The 11,018-nt window shown below is 47.7% G+C and overlaps 1 protein-coding gene and 1 non-coding gene across 2 annotated transcripts; both read right to left on the reverse strand.

Moving 5' to 3' along the window:
* Positions 1 to 269: 269 nt before the first annotated feature.
* On the reverse strand, positions 270 to 10,836 carry polr3e (polymerase (RNA) III (DNA directed) polypeptide E). The gene is made up of 21 exons (XM_060036040.1): positions 10,561 to 10,836; positions 9,684 to 9,776; positions 9,311 to 9,361; positions 9,089 to 9,166; positions 8,847 to 8,962; positions 8,513 to 8,595; positions 7,806 to 7,913; positions 7,647 to 7,696; positions 6,991 to 7,110; positions 6,485 to 6,570; positions 6,185 to 6,229; positions 6,013 to 6,104; positions 5,746 to 5,866; positions 5,348 to 5,429; positions 4,934 to 4,993; positions 4,475 to 4,632; positions 4,284 to 4,345; positions 3,477 to 3,952; positions 1,784 to 1,861; positions 1,517 to 1,642; positions 270 to 1,150 (listed from the first exon to the last, which is right to left on the reverse strand). The coding sequence occupies exons 2-21, from the start codon at positions 9,720 to 9,722 to the stop codon at positions 1,094 to 1,096; spliced, it is 2,088 nt and encodes a 695-aa protein (XP_059892023.1). The 5' UTR covers positions 9,723 to 9,776; positions 10,561 to 10,836; the 3' UTR covers positions 270 to 1,093.
* A 43-nt stretch (positions 10,837 to 10,879) lies between these two features.
* Positions 10,880 to 10,961, reverse strand: trnal-aag (transfer RNA leucine (anticodon AAG)). Its single transcript has one exon. It is a non-coding gene; the product is annotated as a tRNA-Leu (tRNA).
* Between the last annotated feature and the right edge of the window lie 57 nt (positions 10,962 to 11,018).

Below are 11,018 nucleotides of genomic sequence, written 5' to 3' on the forward strand. Positions count from 1 at the left end.
AGGTGCAGAGTACACGGGAACTTCCCCAGAGACCCAGGATAGCAGCAAATAACAAACACGTTAACACACATCCTTAACTTGTCTGCATAACTCAGCTGTTGGACCTGCATAAAAAGTCCATGTAATTAATAACTACAATGAACGACATCACCGGTGAAATGCACATGTTTTGGCAAGTTAACCCTAAGTAAAGTCACCACTGTAGTATTATCTGTTTTCCATCAACTTGTTCTACTGTGATATATCCTAAACACATCTACTGAACATGATTCAGAACATGGAGAACTACATTTAATGTAACAGTTACAGGGGGCGTGAACAACAGCAGCAAGTAGTTGGTTATCAGTCAGTTTATTACATAATTTAGCATCGGAGGACTTTGACGCACTTCTGAGGCGATCCAAGACTTTCGCTTCGCAGTGGTTGCCCCAATATGAGTTTGGCACGATCCCAAACACACTTCGTATCTTTCAAATATGGCCATTTGTACTATCGTTGCTAAGACTGTGTTCATACGTTTGTCTAGAGGTGAAAGATGAAACCAAACCGTTTTTTGTTCTTGCCAAACTCAAGGCATCACCGAGTGATTTTTGGGAAGCTAGCAGTATGTGTGATGAAGATTTTGCGAAGGCCACTCGGCAGGAGAAAAACATACCACGCACTCTGAATTGTCAAACCGTTCCAACTTAATCAGTCCTGCTCCAATAAACACTGTTTAACATAGTCTGTGATCGAATGCTTCTCTTTATAAGCCACACACACACACACACAAACACATCCATACATTGATATCCACCACCACTCTATCACACAAGGGCATGTCGAGCCACGCTGGTCCACCACGCGCCCAATCAGAACTCAGCATGAAGCTCTGACGCAAATAAAGGCCAATCAGCGAAGAGCCTCGTGGTCCACGTCCCCTCCCCCTCGAGCCCCTTCCACCGCAACCCAAACTTGGATTTTTAGACCGTTTGTGACCGCCTCTTGTTCCATGACTGGCCTCCGACACGAAGTTGAGCTCCAGAGGGTGGGTGGGAGGGGAGGGGAGGGCGGGGAGGTAACCTGGCTTGGGGGGGGGGGGGTCCTCTTAGTGTCAGGACTGTGTTGTTCCTTTGAGGTACCACCATCCGCTGAGGCTGCCACAGCATTCCTGCAAGCAGAATAACCAGAGCAGGGATGGTTAGCAAATGCATTGAGTGGCTATACAATCTGAAATCTTAGCTGGGATCCGTCCAGTTCCTTTGAGACAAGAATGGACACGCGCCTGGTAACGGGATGTTTCACAAAAAAAACAAAAATAAATAACCAAGCAGATGGAAATGGTGACGCAAGGGGATCATTTAGAAGGAGTAAAGAAGATGACATATTTCAATCTCGTTAAAACATGCCCATACAACACGAGTGGCCGTGTGACCACTCCCTCAATAAAACAGAACGATTCCCTTCCTCCATGGGATCACATTCGACAGGACGAATCATGACATGTCGCTGTGCTAGGACGTTAAGCAGGTCTCACTTTGAGCAGCCGGTCCACGTCCGTCTTGGCGAGGTCGTCTCCAAACTCCTGCGCCAGGCGGGTCTGGATCACCTTCCTCCTCACGCGGAAGTTGGACGAGAACAGCTCGTACAGCAGCCGCCGGTGCTGCTCAGAGCGAGGGGCGAAACAAACGCACCCACGGAATGATCACGTGCCCCCCCGGTTGAGTGAAGGGGGAAAATCGAAAGACGCGACCAAAAACGATGGTTTAATAATAGAGTCTAGAGCAGACTTCAGGGGGTTCACCTTGTCCAACGCATCTCCCGTCTCCCACACACCAAACACCTTCTGCTCATCAGGGGCTGCTGTGCTCTGGGGGGGAAACTAGAAGACGGGGCGAAAGAAATGATAGACATTTATTGATATGCGTGTGTGTAACCTCGCCCCATGAATGAATCATAACCAGCCCAGATCGCAATCTTTTCGATCAATATTAACCTTGGAGGAGTGGTTGAGTGTTGACGGACATTGAAGTACCTTTAGTCCACCACACTCCTCTTTCAATGCCAGTGCATAACAGCGATTGGACCAGGACTATACCGACAACAGCGTTTGATCTACTGCTCTGCAAGCCAAGGAGAGGCGCAACACAAACAGCGGGCCGATTCCCGCCACTGTACGTTGCTTATGGAGGAACATCACGTTCCCTGTGTAAAAGCATCATCCCGACGCGAAACTGAAGCGTGACCGCCTCGCCACACATCCCCAGATAAGACCCCGGCAGGGAACCTGATCCCAGATCCACCCTCGCCTGTGTTCCTCCAACTCTTGAGATTATTCCCACGCCGGGAGGTAATAGGCTTTAGCTTGTTGGACAATTTAACTGTTGCGCAACAAGGCTGGTCGCTGCAGCCTCCAAGCTGACTTAACGCTCGGGTACAGAGGGGAACAAGACCCAAAGACCAGACCCTGATCTCCTGGTTGCCATCGCTTAGGAAAACTAAAAAGTGGCACCAACCAGACCACAACCAACCAGACCACAACAAACCAGACCAGCAATCACCACACCCACAAAGAAAACAGCGCACCTTCAAAAATAAAAAAGGATGCCCAACCAGGCATTTATATATAGGCTTTGAGAGAACTAATTGCCAACTCTGGTCAGAAAAATACAGATGAAGGCCGGTGTAGCATAGTGCACCGCAGACAGAGTAGCATCAGGTTTCTGCGGGACGGTGGAACTGGAGAATGCCAGTTTCCGTGCAGGCGGGGGACACGACTGGCCACTTGTTCACAGAGCGCAAGAGCTGCAGGCAGGGGGACCGTTGGAGCCATTGTTGTTCTGCCTGGAGAAAGGCGATAGGTGTGCTTTAAGTCAGGACGACCTTTTCCTCTTACAGCGACATGAGTGGTCGGGCTATTCTGGGGCCAGACAAAAGGCGTGGCGTACGGTTACCGGCGGTTCACCGCGGCCTCTTGAGAGAAAGAGAGGCGGGAAGAGCCTTGTTGTTTGTTTTCAAAAGTGGGCTGCATTACCTGGGCCGTTGGTGAGGTGGGCCTGACGTCACATTCCACTGAAACGCAGGGTTCTGCCGTTGAGGCACATGACTCAGTCATGGTGTATGTATTGATAGTCCCAAAAAACTAAAAGATATCCCTAATAATTAAATTACTGTGTGATAGAGTGTAACGTGTATTTTATAGATGTCCCACCCCTTTTCTTGCTTCCATTACAAAAATATGTTTAGCCTTTCAGTTTCTGGTGTTGTGCTCATTAAAATGGTTGAGTTCTTACTAAAACCATAAAATTTTCCTCCCTACAAAACCAGTTAATTATTCATGACTTTAAAAAGGGGCTCCCAAGCAATACTAATTTGTTATATAGCTACATATTCCGGCAGACCATCTCCGACAAATTTTAATTTGCTTTTCTGGTATCCCGTTCCTACTTTAGCCAATCAGGAGAGAGAACTCCAGAAAGGGGGGCGGGTCGACTCACCGGCACCAGGATCTGCTTGCACTGGCTGAGCAAGATGGCGTCCTGCAGCATGCGGTCAGAGACGGCCATGAGCGCGCTGCCGTGGCCGGCCGGCAGCGAGGCCAGGTGTAGGTTGAACAGCCTCTTCAGCTCGCTGAGCGTCAGCACGCTGTCCTTCTTGAAAGTCTTTACCACAAAGTCCCGCAGCTCGGCGGGCGGCGCCGTGCCGTTGGCGTGCTCCGAGGCCGGGGAGCCGGCGCCGGAGTAGCCGTTGACGCCGCCGTTGAGGGAGGCGGCGGCGGCGGCGGCGGAGGAGGTGTCCATGGGCTGCTCGCCGTCCTCCCCGTCGCTGAGCGGCTCCTGCTTCACCTGGACGTCGGACCCCGGCGGCGCCTCACGCTTCTTGGCGAGGAGGGCGTGCTGCAGCGACGTCTGGCTCTGCCGCGCGCGCTCCTGCGCAGCCTTCAGCCGCTGCTCCCCGCTGACGTGCACCGACTCTGGGGACGAGTGGGCCGGACGGGGGGGGACAGGGTTCAGGGTTCAGCTGGGGCACGGCCGTGAAGGGCGTTTCATTTCAAAAAGCGTAAATGGACTGCATTTATAAAGCGTTTTTTTGGAACCAGAGGCCACCCAAAGCCCTTTACATTATTGCCTGACATTCACACACCGACTGTGATGTACATGCAGGGCAGAGGCCAGCTCGTCAGGAGCGGGTTGAGGTGTGGTGCCTTGCTCGGGGACACCTCGACGATCGAACTAGCAACTACCTCCCGAGCTACATGCCGCCCATTTCAACATAAAGAACGACTCAGACGCAGCGATACACACCTTGCGGCGGGGTGTTCTTGGGGATGAAGTCGTCCTTGTTGAAATTGAAAACCTTCTCCAACCTGCAGGGGGAAGACACACAACACACGCACACGGCACGCACACACACACACACACACACACGTGTTCACATGTAGCCAGTCTCCCCACGGACTGAGTAGGGTCAGAAGGATCCCTGAGGCGAAACCTACTTGCTCTGGATGCCGAGCCACAGCATTTGCTGCCTGTGGGTCACGTCTGGGTGCTTCTTAATGAAATTGCCGTCGTTAGGCAACGCAAACTCCCAGCCGCGGTTGATGCGAGGCACCGCCATGTGCTCCAGGAAGTCCTTGACGTCCTCAGGGGGAAGCTGGTGGAACACAAGAGGAGGACGTTTTGTCCCGTTTAGCAGACGATAAAGAAAGACGACTATAAAGAAACGTCCCCAGACGCTTTCATCCAAGGGACTTTGACCTAATATAGAGCCAAGTTATTAATGAGCCGATAGGGGGGAGGCATCAAGGATTTCTACAGGCAGACGGCTGGACGTCAAACACCCTACCCGCCAGAACATCCTGCCCCTAGAGAGGGTTCAAGCTGTGGCAAATACTGTCAATAGATTTGGCAGGCCACTCAATTATTAAATAGATTTTACAGTGCAGCCGTTTTACCTTAATAATGGCGGCCACTTCCTTCCTCAACAACCAGCGTTCAAGTGTGAATCTCCACATCTAAAAGAAGGACAAAGAGACAGGGCGACTTGAGGGTCTGTGTGGGCTGCTATCAAAAGACACCTTGGATGGCTACAACAGCGAAGAGACGTCGAAAAATGGAAAAGAAATGCTGGAAACGAATACACACCGATTCTACAACAAATCAGAGAAACTATGAAAAGCTGCCATTTTGTCACATGAATCATAAGGCATGCATTTGAACTACGCTATTTCAACAAATACACAAAATGATGCAATAACCTTGCAACAACTGAGCACTCGATTCGCAGGCACTGTTTTTAGTTTTGCTGGCCCATCGTTATGTCATATCGGCAGGACATAATTTCCTATGTGCCAACTACGTCCGCTCACCACAAAGTCCCGGCCTCGACACAGGAGCTCCGCAGGGACACCGCTGTGGGGACTGCAGGTGTTTTTGGGGTACAACACGTCACTGGGGGAAGAACGACATGGAGGTTACTCCTCTGACAGTACTAGACGCTTACAGGCCGGCCTGCATGGTGCCAGATCATACATAATGCACGACAGATGATGTCATTTAGTTACATACTGCACACACTCTGCATCACTTGAGTACTTTCATCATCCCATAACAGCTGATTACAAAGGGTTCGGATATGATCCGCTTAGCCTATTGAAATGACATTTAATACTGTAACATTTAAGGAACACAACAGATATGGATTCATTAATTGAAAAACTGAAATATCATTCATCGTCCTCTACTCTGGACTCCAGGCATTCTCTACCTTTTGACAACCCAGTTCCCCTGAACCAGCAGCGCCACCTGCTGGATGCAGCGCAGCACCGCAGTGGAGTCGATGCCCGTGGCAAGGAGGCCCATGAGGTTGGCGAAGGGCATCACCTTAACTGGAGACCAACGAGATGCGAAGATTCAAGAACATGCAATATACAGCAATTTACTTTCAATGCAATTTGACCAAAGAGTAGAGTCAAGTCCTTCTCATGCCCAGTGAACCCCACGTGGGCCACAGCAGGGGTGTGTGTGTACGCACCGTTCTTCATCAACGTTTTGATCTGCTCCGCCAGGGGCAGGGTGCGCAGCTGGGCCATGGACAGCACGTTACTGGGACCCGTCGGCCTCACACTGACAGGGGACGATCAGAGCAGAGTCAGCACACACACACACACAGTATTTAAATCACACCGCTTTCAGTGTGTACTTACATTTTTTCTTCAGCCATAGGGGGCATCAGCATGGCCAAGTACTCCCTGGGAAATAAATGAAGACGACCGACAGTTTGAATGGGGCAGACTCGACGGCTCGACGGCTCCACACACACACACACACACACACACACACACACACACACACACACACACACACACACACACACACACACACACACACACACACACACACACACACACACACACACACACACACACACACACACACACACACACACACACACACACACACACACACGTTTGTTTGTTTGTTTGTTTTGCATCAACTGTACTCACTTTGGGGTTTTGACCAGTTCAGAGTTATCCGAGGCATCCATAGCTTGGCAGTACAGGTACTGCCTCTCGTGTTCAGACCGCCCATCCTGAACGAGAGGAAGTGACTGTAACCACCATGCCCAGCACACATACAAGGAGGGACTCGTACCAGACAATAACAATAAGGAGGATTCACATCATTCCTATCAATAGAAAAGTCCCCTCCTAAAGAAGAGGGGGTATTAACCCCAATATAACACCTAAAACAAACAATACTAGATGTTTTGGGGACATTATTAAGTGATCAGTAAATTAGTCTTGGGCTATACAGATCAGTTAAATGATTGATGTCAGACTTAATAAGGGACATCCGTTTATTTAATCCTCAGATAAACCCTTCAGCAAGAGTAACAGACCTCCATTTGCTTTTGTCCTAACACTACAGACTGTTGAACTATCAGGTACTTCATTGGAGTGGAACAGAGTGGAGTACTTGGTGTATGTTAAAGGGTTTTGGCACCCCCTACCCTGAGACTGTGGTAGTGCAGGTGAACCCACGATTCCTCTGCCTGCTTCCTCTGGAGGAACTCGTAGGACTGGACCCTCCTCTGGCGGGCCTGCTCGGACTCGGGGCGGGAAAACCTCACCTAGAGGATCAAATAAAAAAGTGAACCGTTTTAATAATTTCCTTTTTCTTACAAATATAATTATTGTAAATCGCCTAATATAAAAGGCCAATCATTAAAATGTAAATGACATGTTCTCAAGGTACCAAAACGCTTTACATAGTGTGTGTGTGTGTGTGTGGTTGGGAGGGGCATCCACTACCAAAGTCTTCGAGGCATAATGCAAATCCACCAGTTGATAAGCGCATGCCTAGATAAACATACTAAAAAGCCTAGTAATTCCCCCCCTCAACACATGGGACGGCTCTATGTCCAACATCCTGATTTGGCACTGAAACGTACGCAAACTGCTCACAGGAGGGAATCCTTCTCAATTCCCATTCTCGCCAGCCCATCTCATGAAACCCGACTAAAGAAACCAACCCTATTATTTAACAAAGCGGCGTCCCGTTATGGTCTCAATGCCTGAGTGATCACCAATGGTTCGCCATTACCCCGCCCGTCCCTTCAACCAATTCAGACGTTACACGTGTGAGTGTCACTGCATGAATGCTTACAGTAATGGCTTTGACGTCCTCCTCCGCTTCATCCTGAGAGGAGTCTCCCCCTGCAGGCAGAAAAGCGTGAGTCATCCGTCACGGGGCAGTTGGCTCTTTGTCACACCAGCGCCGTGGATAATACCGTCAAACCACTACGTGACCGACGTGCAAACAAACCTTCGTTGGCCGCCTCCCTCTCCCGCTGCTTGCCGTCCGCCCGGTCAAGGTAGGTGAAGCTGGGCCTCAACTGGAGGATTCCCTGCAGCGGAGTGATGTGGAGCTCCCCTATTGGTGTCAGAGACAACACAATCTATACGTCTGGCCACATAAACAACTTACAACTTGTATCTTGCATCGAATTACGATATCCCAGTACTTCACAGAAAGGCAAAGATACGTTCATACCGTTTTTTAAACAACGGTATGACGCTCGGCTATACATACTGAGCTCTTATACACTGCAAAGAAAAGGTAGGACCCCACTGAATAGGTAGGGACACCTATATATTGGGTATAATATTTTGGTATCTACCCAAATATTAGAACCCCTGTGGAGGCCTTAGTAGTAGTAGTAGTACTTAACTGTGTAGCAACTGCAGTAGCTGCTATCATTGGTGTAACACGGGGAATTGGTTAGCCTAGCGATTGTTGTACTTGCACTTGGTTCTATGAACATCCTTTCTGTACCGACAGCGATATATTGATGCACTTCTTATGAAAAATGTACTTATTGTAAGTTGCTTTGGATAAAAGCGTCTGCTAAATGCCCTAAATGTAAAATGTAAATGAGGCCAAGAACGTGCCGTCACAATCCCCATAGAAGCACAGTAAGTAAGTGGCTGAGACCAGGGCGTTCCAGGACAGAATGTGAACGAGCCCCTCACCTTTGCGGAACACGGCAGCAGCAAATCTGGAGGTGTTGGTGGTGGCCTGGATGGAGGTAAACGTCTGCTTGTCCATTATCTTCCTGCAAGATAAAAACCAGTCAAACTGAAATGAATTATTTACATTTGAGGAAAATGAACAACGACCAGAGACAGTCTTGAGACAGAGAATGCCCTGGGTAATAAAGCAGTTATAAGGAAAGACAACAAGTAAGCATCCACCTAATAATAAAACCAGCTCCCCAAAATTAAACTCAAACATCATGAAACGTAGACAGTGGTACCAAATGGTTAATTGACTCAAAGGACACGGAGAGACGAGGACAAAACCTACGTTGAGTAGGTGTTGGTTTCCTCATAGGTAGTACCGTCCACGTTGAGAGCTATCTGTTCGCCCTTGCTGCGGCAGTAGTTGGGGCTCAATGTATTAATGGCCATTTCCAGCTCCACCTATAACATAATAGACAGTAGTACTCAAATTCACATTTAAACTGAAGCAAGGCCGCTCCCAAGATGGATTTTGATGTACAAGCACTATAGCAATGGTTTACAGGGTATGTAAATTGTCTTAATTACCTTTTGCTGCTTGGGTTTTATCTTAGCAGATAAGTGGTTGACATCATCATAGGTGCTCATCGATGGTCGTACAGGGTACTGTTAGGGATTTATAATTCAGTAGGTAACACCAACTCAACCAACTCACTCCTGTTTTTTAAATGCAGTGTGGTCTTCTTCAACAAAAGCCATGAAGATAACTTGTCTTAGGCAATGTACAAAGTTAAATCAAGAACAACATACCTGGAAGAGATAGAGCTTTTCTGCCAGACTTTTGGCTAGATAAACATCAATCTAAAACAATAATAACAAGCCACAGTTAATCACAGTTAGAGTTAATCACAATTTGTCACAGTTAATCACAATTTGCGACATAAAACATTGGATCTCCTATAAAAGACATTTCATCATCGATGAGATCAAACACCCTCTCCTTTAAGTACGTTTCAACAGCGGTGGTCAAACAAACCAATTCAGAATGGACTGCAGATTACTTACTAGCTATGGAAACTACTACCAGGATAAGTACTATGAGAACTGACAAGCAGTCCAACATTGATTAATCCATTCTGTTCAATCCGTTCAACAATGGATTGCCATTAGGCTCTGCACCTACCTCTTCTATAACCGGGTCATCATCCTCTCCACTGGCCATGTTGAGGCGGGGAGTGAGTTATAATCGCAAAGCAGCAGATTGCAAAGACCTAACCTAGATGGAATGAAACATTTCTAGGATTTTATTTAACAATTCATCAAAATGAACCAACCCAAGAGAACCTACCGGCTAACTTGACCTGTCCTGTACAGAAAAGGTATTGTATTCATTGACATCTGCAACTCAACCTGCATAACTAGTTAGTTGTTGACCTATCATGGTGACTATATTAAGTCCCAGGCTGGTTCGACTAGCTACCACATACAAACGTGAACATATAAAAAGACAAAAAAATATCAACCCCAGCGAATACTGCATCAACAACACAATGCCGGTTGTGGCTGACAGGTAAAAGTTTAACATATGATGAAACAGCATTGCAATCTCAAATCAATCAAATAAATTATGTTACATCATGTATATAATCAATAACATGAGTCCACCGGGCCGGTCTGTGCATATATATAATATCATATTATATAAAGATGTTTCGTGTAAAGAAATAAAGGCATCTCGGTAGCTTGCGGAGCTAGCAGCAGCCTTCAGACTGTCAGGCCCTCACTGTTCCCGGAGCACCCGGCAAGCTTAACAGCAAGTCTACCAAACGACGTCCACAAAATAATCCCGATAGACACCCATGTGTCTCATATTTAACTTGAATAGATTGAATGCAGAGATAAAAAATTATCAGAATAGCTATACAGCCGGTTGATAGCCAGTAGGCGCTAGCTTGACAAGAGGCGGTGTGACGTTAGTGATACGCTAGTCTCTAAATCAAAACAAACCACTTCCAAGTCTTTCACTTCAAATGTGTGTTCTAGGCATGTGTCGGCCTTACCTGCACAGTTTGCGGGAGAGCTTTTGCTATCTCATTCGTAGATTCAAGTGTGGCTGTGAGAGGTACGGTTTCTAGTCCAGGCTAGCACAGCTGAACTCTAACGGTGTGGCGCTTGGTGCCATGTTGACTCCTCTTTGCAGACACGTGGGGAGGCGCTGATGCCCACAATGCAATGCGAACAAATACATGTTTACGGTGGATAATTACAATTTTGATGACATTGGCTATTTTAAATACAACTTAAATATGTTAGTAATGTAGCCTGTCAAAAATAACATAACATGCCCACACGAACCAGAGGCTCAAACTGAAAAATATCTGGCAGCGGTGGGATTTGAACCCACGCCTCCGAAGAGACTGGAGCCTTAATCCAGCGCCTTAGACCGCTCGGCCACGCTACCTGATGACATGAGGCTAATAACTTTTGCATAATTTTTTCTATGAAGAAGTGACGGAAA

Source organism: Gadus macrocephalus, chromosome 18, assembly GCF_031168955.1.
Source record: "Gadus macrocephalus chromosome 18, ASM3116895v1".
NCBI lineage: Eukaryota > Metazoa > Chordata > Actinopteri > Gadiformes > Gadidae > Gadus > Gadus macrocephalus.